Source organism: Drosophila novamexicana, unplaced genomic scaffold (genome assembly GCF_003285875.2).
Source record: "Drosophila novamexicana strain 15010-1031.04,08,12 unplaced genomic scaffold, DnovRS2.1 tig00001842-arrow-arrow-pilon, whole genome shotgun sequence".
In the NCBI taxonomy this organism is placed as follows: domain Eukaryota; kingdom Metazoa; phylum Arthropoda; class Insecta; order Diptera; family Drosophilidae; genus Drosophila; species Drosophila novamexicana.
This window is the reverse complement of record NW_020824899.1, coordinates 258237-275028: the sequence shown is the minus strand read 5'-3', so window position 1 is coordinate 275028 and position 16792 is coordinate 258237. Positions and strand designations below refer to the sequence as shown.

The following is a 16792-nucleotide window of genomic DNA, read 5'->3' as shown; positions in this document are numbered from 1 at the left end:
ATTAGTTAAGCCGTCGCGTATTTTGGCCAAGTGCCCCCTCCCCCCCCCCCCCTACTCCTCCTAACCCACCAAATAGCTGCTACGCCCACACACAAATACACGCCCAGCTATCTAGGGGCCCAGGCCCAAGCTCATATTTTGGCATTAATTAAATGAGGGAGGAAAAAAAAAGAAGAGATTAAACCGCAACTAAAATCAAATTTGAGCAACAGCAAAAAAATCGAGAAAAAAATCAAATAAATGTAAAATTGCAAAGTGTTTTGGTGCATGTAGCCGCCGCCTCGACAGCGTTTTGGCTAATTGAAAGACACGGCAAGAGGCCAGCAGAAAAAAAAAAAAACAAAAAAAACGGTCTTTAAAGAACGCAGAAGAAGCAGCAGAAGTCTGTTGAACAAAAAACAATTAAAACAAAATTTCGAGCGCTGCGCGAGACTATAAAAAGCAAAGCGCCGCAGCGAAACCGCAAGCAGTCGGCGCTCAAGCGTTTAAGTCGAGAGAATAGCACCAAAAGATACAAAGATACAAAACTAACAAGATACAAAGATACAAAGCTGCAAGGATACAAATATATATATATATATATATATATATATATATATATATATATAAGGATATATATAAACAGTGCTGCGACATCAATTTTTTTGTTCTTGTGCTTTTGCTTTTTTTTTTGGGTTGAGTGAAGTTTTCGAGTGCGTGTTGCAAGTGCCACAAGATGTTGCAGCCCATTGTCCTTGTTGCCTGCGCGTTTCTGGCCAGCGCCGCAGCTGGTCGCCCGCCGCAACGCTATTTGCCCGCCAATCAATATCCGGCACCGCAGGCCAGCCAGCTGCACTATCACGGCGTTAGCGGCCACTCTCATGGTCGTCTCGGTGGCGGCGGCGGAGGCGGAGTAGCTGGAGGAGTGGGCGTCGGAGTGGGTAGCAGCAGTGGTGGCTTTGCCGGAGCTGGCGGACATGGCGGACATGGCGGACATGGTGGACAGCGTCAGGCGCAGATACCGATTGTGCGCAGCGATTATCAGAGCGATGCCAGCGGCAATTATAACTTTGGGTAATTCAAAGATCTTGTATTTAATTTGCAAACTGTTCCCAGTGAAATCTGTTCTCAGGCGTATTGTTGCCATGTTTGCTCCTTCCGATTCCTCAGCTACATCCACATTTATAATTTCTTCATTAGTTTCCCTAACTTTTCGCAGCAAAAACTCTATACCTTCCGCACCTTAAGTTTTCTTAACTGTTCCCAGTGAAACACAGTGAAGCATCCCTTCTCAGGCGTTTTCTTGCTACGATTAATGAATAATTCTTTATTTTCCCTAACTGTTCCCAGTAAAACGTCTGTTCCGATTGTTTCTCTTGTTAAAGTGTTTGCTTGACCGCAAGTATTACTTAATTGTTTCCGGTGATGCCTCTGTTTCAATTGATTCTGTCCCCATTATTTTGATGCAGTGTTTGTTTAAGTCTTTTTTAGTTTCCTTAACTGTTCCCAGTAAGGTCACTGTTCCAATTAATTTATTATGATCCGTCAGGCTGCCATATTCCTAGTTATCTTTGCTCCCAGTATTGCTTCTGATCATACAATGTCTAACAATAGCTGTTCCCAGTATTTCTCGTTGAACGTCAAGAAGGAACTTAAGCCATTAGAGAAGAACTTCAACTGAGCCAACTGTACAACTTTTTCAATCATTCCCAGTATTTAATATAGCGATTTCAAGGGAATACACTAAAATCCCCGCTAAAAATATTAATACAGCAGCCCCTCAGCTGATCTAGAAAATGGAAAATAATAAAATGATTGAAGTGTTCTTCTTTATAATGAGAAAAAAAAAAAACAAAACAAAAACCAACTGCCAATCTTTGCAGCTTTGATACGGGCAACGGCATCCATCGCGATGAGACGGGCGAATTCAAGGGCGGCTGGCCACACGGTTCCCTCGGCGTGCGCGGCTCCTACTCCTACACGGGCGACGATGGCCAACAGTATACGGTCAATTACAAGGCCGACAAGAACGGATTCCATGCCGAGGGCGCACACCTGCCCACCTCACCATCGCTGCCCGCTGAGTAAGTGCCGATTGCTTCTAACATGTAAGGCATCCGATTGATCTTCCCTTCTTCTTCTTCTTCTTCTTCTTGCAGGCACCATCAGCAGCGCAGCGGAGCCGGCGGCTCGGCTGGCGGCTATCAGGGCGGCGCCTACCATGGCTCCGCTGGCAATGTGCAAGCGCCTTCGTCCCGCTATCTGCCGCCCGGCTATCGCCAGCGCAGACACTACTAGAACCCAATTGGACACACGATCTGAGCACTCAACACACACACACACACACGAATTTACACCTTTGACAGCACACAAATTAGTTGTATTTGTATTTGTTTTTGCAAGCCAATAAAATATGGTAGAAATTTTCGATAATATAAATAAAATTCTACTGCTGAGAGTTAACCCAAATCCAACGTAGCATTCTATATTAACTTCGGTCTTTATAGTCCGATCTTCATGATACTTTCAGAGCTTCAAAAAGGCTAACAAGAATGTTTACATGCCAGAGCGCAAAGCTCTAGCTGTAATGAATGCAATTTTTTTCAATTTTGTCGGCAGATTTCCAAAAAGTGAAATAATTTTTGATGTTTTTAAACTTAACGAGCACGTACAAAGCAAGTTTTGTGTATCTAGCCTTAATATTTCTCAAGTTGTGCTGAAACAAGCAAAACTCAAAAGCGATATTTATCGATAACATGCCTGAAAAACCCAGCCTCAGCATCGATATTTATCGATTTCATAAAAATTTGGTTGGATTGAAGCTAAACCAAATAAAATTTCGAGCTGTGTATATTGTACGAATGCGAATGACAGACTAACTAGGCTAGATCGCCTCAGTTCGACGTCGCCCGCAAGAATATCGCATTAATCGAATATAGAACGAAAGATATCGGAGACGCTGCCTAAAGATACTCTGCCCCATCATCTTATCAAACATATTTCGACTATTTTGCAATATTTTACGAAAATTCCCTTTGAATTTCTGCCACATTTACCTGTCCTCTCCACATTTAACAGTATTTTTTGTTTGTGCCAGCTGCAAACAGACGTAAAACACATTGTCTAGCCACGCCCCTTTGGTGTTCTTGTGGCCCAGAGTTTGGCAAAGTTTCAGAGTCAGGCAAAAGTAAAGCTGATTAATATGCAGTTAAGCAGTTGAAGCAAACACCAAAAATCCACAAAATTGGCAAACAACCATCCGAATTGCACCCCAAGCCCCGCGCCGCACGCTTTGCCCGAAATCAAAACAAGCTAAAAAGTTGTCGCACTCAACTTTTTTTCTGGCAACTTTTTGGCCATTGTTGAGGGCATTAATCATACAACATATCCATACATATATAACAAGCCGAGCCACAACATATACCATATACCATCATACCCTTTGCCCTGCCACAAAACATGCCATTTACCACGATTGGGAGAAAAAGAACTTAAAGATGTCGGCGACAATTGCAGCTAAGTAGAATAAGTACAAATGCGCTGAGCAGTGTGCTCGACTCGCAGATACCCTGTACTGCTGCAGTTAATACATATACTCGCCGTATGCCAAAAGCTTCCTCAGTCTATCCCATTCTACGCTAATTTTGTTGCATTTTCATGGGTAAACGACCCATAAATACAAAAAGAAACTTGAGATATCTTCGGCACGCCGAAGTTTCAATACTCTTATAGACATTCGCCTTACGCTTTGACTGTGTCAGCCTGGTGAAGCTCGTAAATGCTGAGTTTGATGAAAATAATGCGGAAAACAGAATATGCTGTCATACCAAAACTCATTTTTCGAGCGATTCTTCCTATAAAGATATATAATATAGTAATATGATCTTGATAAGATATTGAGTAGATATGTAAATGTTGGATTTGGATATGTAAATGTTGGATTAAACAAAAAAGTTGGCCATACAAGAAGGTTTCCTATGCCAGCTATATGATATAGTATATATATGATATATTATATATTTATGATATGATATAAGATATGTTCTATATATGAGCAGCATACTGAAACTAATAAATGCCAAAGACAAGATATCTTGGTAAACACAAAAGCATTCTATTTCGTGCGATCGTTCCTATGAAAGCTATATGATATAGTGTTCCGACCCGGCCGATTGCAACATAAGACTGCCTGCAACGGAGAGTTGGACCTAGTTTCAAGACAAGATAGCTTTGTTTAAATGAGAGCCTAGTTGGCATAGAAACAGTCAGACAGACAGCTGCACTTGGCTATATCAACTAGTCTATTGCTGCTGATCTAGAATATATATGGTTTATGGACTCGGAGGTGTCTCCTTCTAAGCGTTGCACATTTCGTGACAACTTTTGAATACCCTTTCGTAGGATATTAAAAAGAATGAAAAGTAAGATGAGAGACTGTCAAGTTTTTAAGCATTGTCTCTGACAAAGTTTTTTGTCATCGATTTTTTTTTTCTTAAGCATTTTCCTAAGTTGGGGGGGAAAGTCTTTTAACGTCGCATTTTGTCTCGCTCTCTCTATCTCTCTCGCTTTTTTTTTTATTAGTATTTTCATTTCGTATTCGCATTTCGTTTATGTTAAACGACGGACGCATTAATTAAAATTACACAGCGCCGCTCGGGGCCATCCTTTTGGCATTGGTTGAATGTGGGGCGAGGGGCGGCAAATAATTTCTGGCTGTTTTGGGGAGTTGGGCTCTTCATAAATTAAGCGGGCGCTTATGAATTTTATGAATTATATTTTCGCCATTAGGGAGTGCAGACGCCTATCCAACACCAGCCCCCTCCCCCCCCCCCCTCTACATACGCCCCTTGAAGTAGGCAGCGCTTCTTATTGAATTTCATTGGTTTGCCTTCCCTCATTTGGGCTGCAGTCCTCGGCAATCATTTGCATGCATGTCTCTGCATGTTCAGCTACACACAAGTTACACATGTTCATCAGCAGAGTACGCACCCCCCCCCCCCCCCCCTCCACTCGCCCACTCCCCTCCACTGAATATAAAATATCCCCACCTTGTGCGCTGCACTCACTTAATTTTATGCCAAAACAATGACACGCCATAAATTTAAACGGATTTGCGTTGCGCCTCGAGCAAAACGCGTTTACCAACCCTCAAAACGTCTGCACGCTGAAGGGCGGGAGGGGGGTGAGGTGGGGGGCGGTAGTGTTGTGCAGTGCTGACTGCAGGGTGGGCAACTTAAGCACACCCACGCACACCCCCACACACACACACACAACTTTGAGCTCCTTTTTGGTTGGCCCAAACGCATTTTGAAGTTTTTAGTGTCAAGTGTTTGACAACACTCCAATTGCAACGCTTTGCAACACCATTTTCGCTGTAAAAACAACGCTTGAAAATGAGTAGTAAATTTTACGAATCTTGAGTGCGCTCTCAAACGCAGCTTGGCAATTAAAAGCGAGAGTTTCACCTGAATATAAGTTGGCCTAAAAACAGTTTGGCAGAGCAGAAAATTCGTTTTTAAACTTCGAACCCTTTAAAAATGTGCAAATGCATATAACAGGCAGTAGAAGGGCATCTCCGACCCCATAAACGATATAGATTCATGATCACAATCAATAGTCGGGTCGATCTAGCCATATCCATTCGTCTGTCCGTTCGTGCGCGTCGATCACAGAACCTATAAGCGCTTGAGACTTGAAACGTCCTAGTGCCCGCGCAGTAAGAGTTTGTTTCCGATAATCGATAACCAAGCAATCGATAAAAATCAATATCGAAATCTTGTTTTTTGAGCAAATCCTTGAGATTTTAATGATTGGCGAATACTATATCAAGATCAAGTACAAAAGTAAAGTACCAAATATTCTCTGTCAGGATTACGACCCGAATCGTGTCTGTCTATTTGCCTGCCCGTAAAAGCTACAGACATGACATTTTAAATATATATTCCCGTGTTATGTTTTTCCGGAATTTTGTCATTTTCCTATACTATCGATGCATCTCGATTATGATACTTTCAAAAGTATAGCTCATGCTATCGATTGATATCGATTTTCATATCATTTCTCATGCAATCGATAAATATCGAAGCAATATATCTGAATATCTCTTATCTCGAACAATTGAACAAAACTCACATATTTAGTGCAAAGCCTTGCCCTTTGGTTGGAGTTTTGCTGGCTTTAAGTTAAAGCTTGGAGAAACTTTAAGTGCTGATTTGATGATGAATATTATTATGAGAAATATTGCTTTAAGCAAATGAAGCTGTAGGTACTTTTGAAGTGAAGACTTTCTGAAAGTTGGGCAAAAAAAAAGGTAGCCTACTCGAAAATTAGCGCAAGGCAAACAAAGTTTATAAAAGTCGACGGCTTAAAGTTACGCAGCGCAAAACTTAAGGCCAAGAAACGTGCAAACAATTTGCAAAATTCTGAGGAGCCGGGGCCAATGGCAAGTGGCAAGTGGAGGATGGAGGATGGAGGATGGAAGATGGAAGATGGGAAATGGAGCATTTGGCACGCAATTGCGTGCCTGTCAACTTTGCCGGCTGCAGCGTTGTGCGCCACCTAGCGGCGTGTCAGTTAGCGTTGATGTTTATATACTCACACACACGCACACACACACACACACGCACACACGCACACACACACGAACACACATACACACATGCACCTGTCCTGGCTACACTTAAGTTTGTTATTGATATGGCAGTTGCACGCACAACGCGCCGTTCCACGCACTCGCCCAAAAGCTTGCCATGTTTCAGCTTCTATCCATCTCTCTCTCTCTCTCGCTCTCTTCCTCTCTCGCTCTCTCTATAACTATCTCTAACTATTTTGCTCTCTGACTGCTTGTGAGTCATAGTTGAGCTCCTTCTACTCCTTCTCCTTCTGCTCCTCCTCCCTCCCCACTGCGTCTCATTTTCATTAAACTTTAATAGCCTTGTTAGTATATTTATGTGTGTGTGTGTGTGTGTGAGCTTTTGCTCAGCTTTTTAGCTCTATTCTCTGCCTGACAGCTAACACGTAATATCCATAACTTTTGTTGTAATAATGTAAGTTTTGGTTATATTAAAAACTGAAGCATATCACAAGAACACATTTAGAGCATATTCTATTGCAAACGTTTACGAATATGGCCCAAAAGAGAGCGCAAACAATTTAAAAGCTCACTCGAGCTAAATCATTAATATTAGCCTCTGAGTGGTATTTGCTTTCAAGGAAGCTTTTACGAAAGTAAGGATTAATTTTTGGAGAATCGGAACATATTAACTGGTCAATAGGACAAACGATTTTGGTATGTTGTTTTATATGCATTGCAGAAGAGCTTTAAAGCTCTCAGGTCAAGCACATTAACGTAAGAGCTTAAGGTTTCGTGTTCAAAATTCCGTGTAATATGTAAGCAACATATTCCCCCTAATTGTCTTATTTTAAATATTGCTTAAATAAGATTTTCAGATGCGGAGCTTAAAAGCTCAAGTCAAATGCTGACTGGCCCTTTTGATCGTGTTTGAGTTGAATGTGACGTAATTTTAATGTGAGTTTGAGTTTAGAGCTTGAGCTTATTGTAACGAGAGTTTTAAACGCAAAAGCTCAATTAAGCTTAGCTCTAAGGAGAACGCCACAAAATCTGTGCAAAGAGCTTAAGCACGGCTTAGGCACGGCTTAAAGCTTACTTTTAATGTCCTAGCAAATTGCAAAAGCTTATACAAGCATTCCAAATAAAGCTTAAAGCTTAAGTAAACTCCTCACATCGGATGATTTATATAACTAATAAGCTCCGCTTGAAAGCTCCAGTTGGCAGCGACAATAACAAATGATCAGATCAAATACGAGAGAGCTTTGAGCACGGTAAAAAGAAAATATTAAAGCTCAAAACCAATGGGTTTTACGACTTGCGGTAAGTGGACACATATGCTATAAAAACCAAGGCAAATGATGAGCGCAGATATCGAAGAGGCAACTAAAACTTGAAGGGGTGCTACGGGGGGCCTTTCCGAGTGGAGCAGAGACTGGGTAAAACGCAAACAAGAAATTCCAATAAACTAATTTGCACACGAAAGCGAAATACAGCCAAGCCAGACAGCATAAATGAAAGGGGGAAGGGACGGGAGAGGGAGGAGAGTGGGGGGTGCCTGTGGCATGTGGCAAGGCAATGGAACTAATGCTCTGGTGGCAGAGGCGGGTGCTGTCGGAATATTTGTGTATGAATTTTAAGCAGCTGTAAAAGAAAAAAATATGCAAAGCCAATAAAAGGGATAAAATTGAAAACGGCGCCAGGACGCACACATGGAGCCCGGTCCCTGGCCCGGGCAGGGTCTGGGTATCCGGGCAGGGGGAACGGGGAAGGGGCGAGTGGGGGAGCTGGCAGCTGTAATTGTAACTGCTCTCTTGAAATATTTACAAAGTGGCATTCGGCATGCGCCTTTTCGCATTTTGGTATAATAAATTAGCGTCGCGTATCGTATTATTGACTGGATTTTGAATAATAACACACAAAGGACCCCAAAATGAAAGAAGCCCGCAGTTTCTTTTAGCGGAAAGTCCTTCGAGTCCTTGGCTACTGTCGAGAAGGTGCCGCGCATCGAAATCCAACAACACGAAATCGAGCTGGTAACCCAAGAGCAGCGCACAGACCAGCACAAAGCGAGCTCAGTGCCATATAATAAGCGCATTCACAATCGCACAAATGGGCTATGCCACATTCACAATGGAGGGAGGGGCGGGGTGTAGAGTGAGAATGTTTCACACAACTCAGCACAATTGCGCACATAAATTTAATGCGCCAAATAATACGCAAGACAAGTGAAACGCGTATTTAAGTTGACTCGAGCACAACTCTCGCTCACAGTTCCCTTTCCCTCTCTCTCTCTCTCTTTCTCTCTTTCCCTCCCTCTCTCTCTCTCTCTAGGTGAAGCATTGCTTACAGTGGCAGCTGCAACATCAGCAGCATCTTGTGCCGCACTGAAGCAGCGCAATAGAAAGACAAAAAACCTATTAAGGCCATAGCTTTTTAAAAATGAGCTTTTATAGAGCTTTACGCTTGACAAGTTTTAGCATTAAATAAGCCGTAAGCATTTGCCAACAGCTTACTAAAAGCTTTCAAAAACTTTGATTTCAATTAATCGAAAAAACAAAAGCTTTTATTAACTTGATTCATTGTAAACGCCAAGTACATAGAGCAACCGCGCTTTTAATGAGCTTTAGTTCCATTTCAAAGAGCTCGTATTATTTTAGAAGCACATTGATAGAAACATAGTTGTTTTACCATAGGGGGCTAGGACTTGCATAAAGAGAGCTTTTTTTAATTCTCTAAATTAGCTGAAAGCTTTTAATATTACAGAAGCATAATAATATTAATATAATTGATTGACTAACAGGGGTACGAAAAAGAGAGAAACATTGTACGAGCTTTCATAGGTACAGTAAAAACAGTTACGAGTTCTTTAATTCAATTGCAAAAGAGCTTTTTAAGGAGCTTTAAGTGCTTAAATTATAGAAAAAGCTGTAACAAGTCCATTGACTCAATTGCAAAAGAGCTTTTGGTGAGCTTTAAGTGCTTAAGTGAAACACACTCTAAGGACTTTTCAGCACGCATCATCCCATAATTAATTGACTTAGTTATTCGACTGAGAATCGCATAGAAGGCATTTGAAGCAATGGAAAGCGCTTTTTGGCCACTGTGCGCACAGTGCAGCTAAAAACTTGAAAAACTTTTCTTTTTGCGTCGTTGTATATATTTTTTGTATTCTTCTTCTTCTTTTTTAAACAACTTGAGATTTACACAATATACATGGCCACATCACACACGCACACACACACACACGCTGCCCTACACTCATTTGAATGTATTACAACAAGTTGGACGTACAAAATTCCAGCACAAAAGGACGCAGGAACGATGTTGCCGACATGAATTATTTAGAACGCCAAGCGAAATGACTGCGCGCGGGAAGGGTGTGAGGGCTGGAATGAGGTTAGACTACACACACCTCTACAAGGATAGAAATCCATGTGTGTGTGTGTGTGTGTGTGTGGTTGAGTGTGTGGCAGAGCGAAATGTTTGATTAAATTTGTAGCCACTTGTAGCGAGGCATCAGTGTAGGAGCAGGGGCGGCAAGCGGTTGCCACTTCATGGCAATAATACTCTAGGCACAACTTCTGGCGAGGCGTCGGAAATTAACTCGTTTTATGGCGCATTACATTTAACTAGGTCTAAACTTGAGTCACAGCCAGCCAGCCAGCCAGAGGGTAGAATGTGGGCGCGGGGTTGATTAACGGGTAAGTTAAATAATTTCTGGCATTGCATTGGGTCAAAGCTCGACAGCATATCTCAGCGATTGTCCCACTGACAGCACAATTTCTCATTATGAGCCAACAACAACACAATTCACACACACACTCGCACAACAAATGAGGGTGCTCAGCTGTGGGGGTTGCTTGGGCTGGCAATCAACAATTGTTGCATGAATAAGCAGCCAGCATTTGAAGCGGGGGATTCATTGAATGTTTGGGCACATTTCGTCTGATTGTTTCGCGAGCTAATGATTGCCAGCACACACAGATCAGTGCGCAATTTTCTGTTGGCCAACACGCGCCCCATTCAGGTCGGGACAGGTCGATGCGGGCGCCCAAAACAAACCAGGCAGCAGGGGGAATAGCTCAAAATTGTGCCATCAAATGTAATGGGTGGGCGGTACAGAGCACTCGGATAACGCATTAGACGATGATGTTCATGTTGATGTTGTTGATGATGATGATGGGAAATTAGAAAAGAGCACAAAAGCGCTGGCGACAGTTCGCAGTTGTGTGGAAAATTGAATACGAACTGTGCTGCTCAGTGGGCAATACAGTTTAGACTAAAAGGCATTTCCCATACTCAAGCAAAGCTTTTCCGATTAGGCTTAGGGCAAGACCTTAGCGTAATTCCCAAAATGCCATGTTCCACCAAATCTTTGGAGCTTCATTTAATGTTGCTCCGCTCTCCTTATAACTAGTTATTGAACTCCATTTATGTCAAAGTCCCAATGAAGCCCTTAACGGAATGAATCCCTTAAGAACTTTCCGCTATGCTTAAAGTATCTAAAGTGTGACATCCCAGGTCTTGCTGGTTTGGTGTTATCTGATAAAACTTGAGCTGGCATTAATTGCAATGGCAAGCTTAACTCTATAAATGCATAAGGAACTAAAGACAATTTCCTTGTCCAAACAAGCCCTTGCCTAAGGTAACCTGAGGTAATAGTAAGGGTCTAAGGCAACACGTCTCAGGACCTTCACTGGCTGTTGCCTCGCTCCAAATGCCTAGCTATTGAACTCTATTTATGCCAAAGATCCAATGGATTCTTATATAAAAACTGTCCACTATTCCTAAAGGATCCTAAATATAACATCCAAGGTCTTCCATTTGGTTTTCCCTGCAAAAACTTGGCTTGACGTATTTAGCCAGGCCAACGACAAGTGTATTAAGACAGGTTGGAAACGCCTTTCACTAAGAAAATCAAACAAGTAAGAGCAGGAGCAATTACTAAAGTGTAGATAAAGATAAAGATAAAGTATTAAAGAGAGTTAGCTTAAGTTAGACAAGCATTGTGATGCCGCAGGGAATTGATCTAACTTCCGTTGTTCCAGAAACCAAGAGAACCATATATGGATCCCTCCAACCCGAGGTCTTAAGTCAGCTAAAGGCAAGTAAGTTTTATGTATTCCATTTCAGCTTTTTCTATAGATTCATTTTGGAGTAGTTAAACGTAATTGCAATTCAAAATGCCCACAAAAAAACCAATTTATCTAACCCAATTTGAAGCTGTGAACCTTTTCAGTAGACGCAAAATGAAATTTGCAATAAATTTGCTTTCAAATGCAATTTAACAAAAAATTCTATTGAACAGTTGCATTGAAGGAAATTTCATTCGAAATAATTACATTTCCCCATATCCGTTGAGGCAAAGAGAAACAAAGCCTCGACCCGCTCGACCTCAGCTCTCCAGCCATAATCATTTTGAGCCCACAATATTCAATGGTAAATCACAAGTCGGCTAAATCCCAAATGAAAAACTTTATTACAATAAACAATTTACGTGGCAAAGGCCGGCCAAAAAGTTGGGCAAAACTTGCGGGCAAAACAAATAAGAATGAAAGTAAATAAAAGGGTTGGGCCAACTGGGCCACGGCAGGAGGTAAATATTTCTTGGCTCTTCTTATTGAATAAGTTTTGTTGTTTTTTTTTTTGCTTAACAATCGATTTACTCTGACATTTACCGAACTGTCAGATGTATGCCAAATGCTCTTTATAATAAATGTGCTTTAACAGATTGGGAATTATAGTGTGCAAAGCATGCAATAAAGGAAGAACTCCGGCATATGGAAGAGAAGCATGTATAGAGAGATTGACTAAAAGGAGCTAAAGTATATTTATAAAAGCAATACAAAGTTTCCAAATTTCCAATATTCGAATGATGTTTCCTTTGTGGAATATATTTCCCTATATATTATAGCTGAGGAAAAAAGAGTGTGAGAACGACTTCAGGCTCTCGGCTTACAAAGGATTACCCCGAGCAGAACACTCTGGCATTGCTTTTGACCCACAATTCAGATCCCTGAAAGACTTTACTTGGAGCAGGACAAAATCCATATGCACATGTTCTATCAATACTTGGGCTAGGTGAAATAATCGGGGCAAGAAGTCTGTTTTCCCAGCTCTGGAGCAGGTAGCTCGTCTTTCCACACTTGCCTCTTGTCTCTTCCACTCTTTTGTGAGACTGCCTTTATCTCAATTTTATTATTATAAGTTTTATCTATTATTATATTCCATGTGCAAACGTTCATTAAGGCGCTTGCCATTTACAGGGTATCTCTCTTATGTGTATTGCCATGCTCTAGATACAGATTCAGGGGAAGATTAATGATATTAAGCATGATAAACGAAATATGCATAAGAAACAAAAAACTTGGCATATGCATAGATATAACTTTCTGGAGTAGCATACATTTTTGGCGGGCGTCTCCGTGGGGAGCGCGACCTTTGCTTGTTTTTGGGGCCTTCGAGTGCATTTGCTAACTACTTAAGCTGCCAAAGGAAATTTCAATGCCATTTGTCTTGGCGTCGCAGTATTTTTATATCTCCCTAGCTGGGAAATCAAATTGACAGCGACAGGCCACAAGTGGGCTACCTGGATGGTTGGGTGGTTTGGGTGGTTTGGGTGGTTTGGGTGGTGCAGCAAAAAGTTTGGCAGACACGTCTGCGGCAAGCACTCTGGCATGATAAGCGGCTGGCAGGTCGGACAAGACAGTTGCGACTCAGGTGAGACATGTCGTGTCACTGGGCGGCGCGGCGTACATAAATCTAAACGAAGATGAAGCTGTTAATGGAGCGGAAGCTGAAACCGAGCGCTGCCAGCTTGAGGCTGCCCAACAAAATCTGTGAACTTTTCCACCTTGCGTTCCTTTTGCCTCGTTGGGCATGTTGTGTAGCTTATTTATTTATCACAGCGACTGCCCACGCTGTTAAGGTGCAAATGTTGCAGATGATTTGGCCCAGATGGGCGGGGGCAGGTCGCAGTTCGTGTGGTCGCTGCAGCTTATCGAGCCGGACAGCTGACAGTTGTTGCAAATGCCAGCGACAACAATTTCAAACGCAGCGCACTTCAAGCGTTTCCTCTGATAAATGGCTGCCTGTCATTTGCCCGTGTGGAAGGGGCAGGGGCGGGGCTGGGGGAGCACGACTTTGCTGCCAATTGACGGCGCCGGCACGCAACAAGAGTTGCCACAAAGCGCATGGAGGGTCGTGTTGCCACGGCAACAAGCGGCAAGCACTTTAAAAATTGAATTATATTAGACGCCACGCCTCTAACTCAATGCTAATGTCTAACAGGGACTGCCAACTTGTTGGGTTTCTTTATTGGCACTGCCAACTTGTTGAATTTTAATTGACACATTTGACTGTTTTAGTGGAACTGCCAACTAGGCTGCTTCATATTGAGGCAACCAAGTGTTGATCTTTTCTTGGCACTGGCAACTTGTTTTTTTTTCTTATAATGAAACTGCCAACTTGTTGCATTTTTTTGCAACTTATTTGGTATTTCAGTGGGACTGGCTGGCTTGAATAGCACTGACAACTTGTTGTCTTTTTGTATTGGCGCTGCCAACTTGTTAAGTTGCCAGTTTTATTGGCACTGCCAACTGGGCAGCTTCTTAAAAAGACTGCCAACTTGTTGATTTTGTTGGGACTGTCCGCTTCATTCGTATTTTATTAGAACTGCCAGACTGTTGATTAATGCAGAGGACTGCCAACTTGTTGGGTTTCTGTATTGGAACTGCCAACTTGTTGATTATCTATTGAGATATTTGACTGTTTTATTGGAACTGTCAACTAGACAGCTTTTTACGATGAGTGTTGACCTTTTTTGGGACTGGCAACTTCTTTTGATTTCTACAATGGAACTGCCAACCAGTTGCATTTGTATTAAGCCGTCCAAATTGCTGAATCTTTTCGTGAGCTGGCAACTTGTTTCGCATTTAATGGGAATTCCCTGACTTTTAAGTGGGACTGCCAACCTGTTCGTGCTCATATTGGGACTGCTAACTTGATACTTTATATATGTTTTTTTCTTTCTTATTTTTTATTGAGTGGTTGTTTTATTGGGATTGCCAACTAAGCGGTTCTTGTTGAGACAGCCAGGGTTGGTCTTTTTTTTTTGGGACGGGCAAGATGTTTATTTTTATAATGGAACTGCCAACTTGCTTGTGTCTATACTGAGACTGTCCACATATTCATCATTACAGTTTTCAAAATACTATGTAACATCTGCTTTATGTCTGCAAATACGTATACTTCATTTTCCTTATACAATATTTTAATTGACATTCTAATATTCAAAGCCTTAAACAAGGTAATGGCAAATTAGTTTTTGAGTGGACTTTAGAATTTTACCAAAATGTCGAATTGCTTGAATAGACGGTTCTTGTAAACAATGCTGCTTTTATATGAGGCCAATCTGATTAAGTTCGCACCACTATATGATATAGCTCTCTGGGAAGAATCCAACGAGAAATGAGCTTTACCATTTCCACACATCGGCCAAGGCATAAGTTTAATGTCTGCAAGGGAATTAAAACTTCTGCTTGCCGCAGATCTGCTCGTTACTCAGTTTGATTGACTTTTGTTAATCATTTTTAGAGATTTGTTATTATCGGCAATATTTGTGCTAGTCTAAATTTGAGTGCCATGCTCTGGCATTTGGCTTAATTGCCAGCACAGTCTAACCTGGCCAAAGCCAATGCCCAAAAATGTAGTTAACTTGATTATCAGCTGTGGCCCGAGTCGAACCGAGTCGAACAGAGTCGGGCCGACAGACACTTCAAAATGGCCGGCAGGAGCAGAACTTGTGGGGCAAATCAAATTCGACGCTCAATTAAAATTCAATTTGTTGCGCGCCATTAATTAGATTCCCCTGCCACACGCCCGCCCGCAGCGGCCCGACGAACTTTGGCCAAACAAGTTTCAGACAGCGCCACCTGCGACAGACCTCATCCCATGACCCACCGCCCCTCCCCCCCCCCCCCCCTTCACACAGCCTAATGCAATTTTTTCGCAGTGATGCTTCATTGAACTGCAGCCGGGCAATTGTAGGCGAGGGGCACATTCTAATTAGTGGGCGGGGTTCAGCTCTTCGACACTTCAATTAGTTGTAATCTATGCGCATAAATTGCGCAGCTGATGGATGGCGCGCAACAAAAAGAACAAGTAAGAGGTTCTAGTCGGGTGCTCCCGACTAGGCGATACCCTGAACCCTCTTCTTCCAACATCAAATGCATATATATATATTCTATTTTAGAAGCTATATGTCAAGTTTGCTGACTCTAGCTCTTATTATTTATCAAAGTTGCCCAAAAGACAGGATATCGATATCGATTTTTATCGATTGCTTGGAAACGGAGTAAGTTATCGATGATCGGAAACAAACTCGATCTGCGCGGAAACTAGGAACATCTACATCTAAGTTTTAAGTCTCTAGCTCTTATAGGTTCTGAGATCCTTGCGCTCATACATACGGACGGATGGACGGACGAACGGACATGGCAAGATCGACTCGGCTATTGATGCTGATCAAGAGTATATATACTTTATGGGGTCGGAGATGCTTCCTTCTGCCTGTTACATACATTTGGATTTTCGTAAATACAATATACCCTTATACCCATTTTTAATTCAGGTTCAGGGTATAAAAAGAGAGAGCAGCAGCAGCAGCATGCAACATGTGGCAAGGTGCCAGGCACGCATAAATTACGCAACCCTCGTGGGTTACACTAATTGTTTATACAGACCTCGCAGCTGGGGCCGCCCTTTCCCCCCTCTCTCTCTCTTTCTTTCTCTCAATGGTCAATGGCTTTTGGGCACAACTGTACTCACCTGCTTCTGCAATGTGCTGGAGAGCTCCTCGAGGCACTCCTTGCGCTCGAAACGCTCAAACTTGAAGCTATTCGAGCGATAGAGCTCATTGTCCTCGCGTCTACGATTGCGGCACAGGCGACGTGTGATTATGTTTCCACTTCCGCTCAAACGGGGGCTAGCAAATACAAGAGAACACAGGTGGGCGGGGTTAGGTGAGCGGAGTTCTTATTAAGATAGCAAAGGCAAATTGTAATAAAACGATTTGTATGTCATCTATTGAAACTTTTGTTGGCTTTCGAGCATTTGTTTTCATTGATCGATATATGTGTTATTCTTCGATATATTTGTTGTTGATCGTCATGTATTTTTCATAATTTCATCGATATATCTTTGTATTTACCGATATTTTTCTTATCGGTTTATGTCGCATTT

General features: G+C 42.1%; 2 protein-coding genes across 2 annotated transcripts in view; one reads left to right on the top strand and one right to left on the bottom strand.

Annotated features, from left to right (window-relative positions):
* Nucleotides 1–16792, bottom strand: part of LOC115768587 — a gene marked incomplete at its 3' end in the record, with an annotated part of 70639 nt that overhangs the window by 48609 nt on the left and 5238 nt on the right. The window contains exon 4 of the mRNA XM_030713233.1: nt 16379–16535. Within this exon, the coding sequence (XP_030569093.1) occupies nt 16379–16535 (157 nt within the window). The remainder of the gene's footprint in view (nt 1–16378; nt 16536–16792) is intronic.
* On the top strand, nt 716–2546 carry LOC115768600 (pupal cuticle protein 36). Its single transcript, XM_030713251.1, has 3 exons — nt 716–1053; nt 1863–2063; nt 2157–2546. The coding sequence occupies exons 1-3, from the start codon at nt 716–718 to the stop codon at nt 2275–2277; spliced, it is 660 nt and encodes a 219-aa protein (XP_030569111.1). The 3' UTR covers nt 2278–2546.

What these genes read in the sequence shown, in the direction of transcription:
- LOC115768600 (XM_030713251.1), top strand. Translation starts at nt 716, where the DNA reads ATGTTGCAGCCCATTGTCCTTGTTGCCTGCGCGTTTCTGGCCAGCGCC. An exon ending in AGCGGCAATTATAACTTTGG is followed by an intron (nt 1,054 to 1,862) that starts GTAATTCAAAGA and finishes CAATCTTTGCAG; the next exon opens with CTTTGATACGGGCAACGGCA. An exon ending in TCACCATCGCTGCCCGCTGA is followed by an intron (nt 2,064 to 2,156) that starts GTAAGTGCCGAT and finishes TCAGCAGCGCAG; the next exon opens with CGGAGCCGGCGGCTCGGCTG.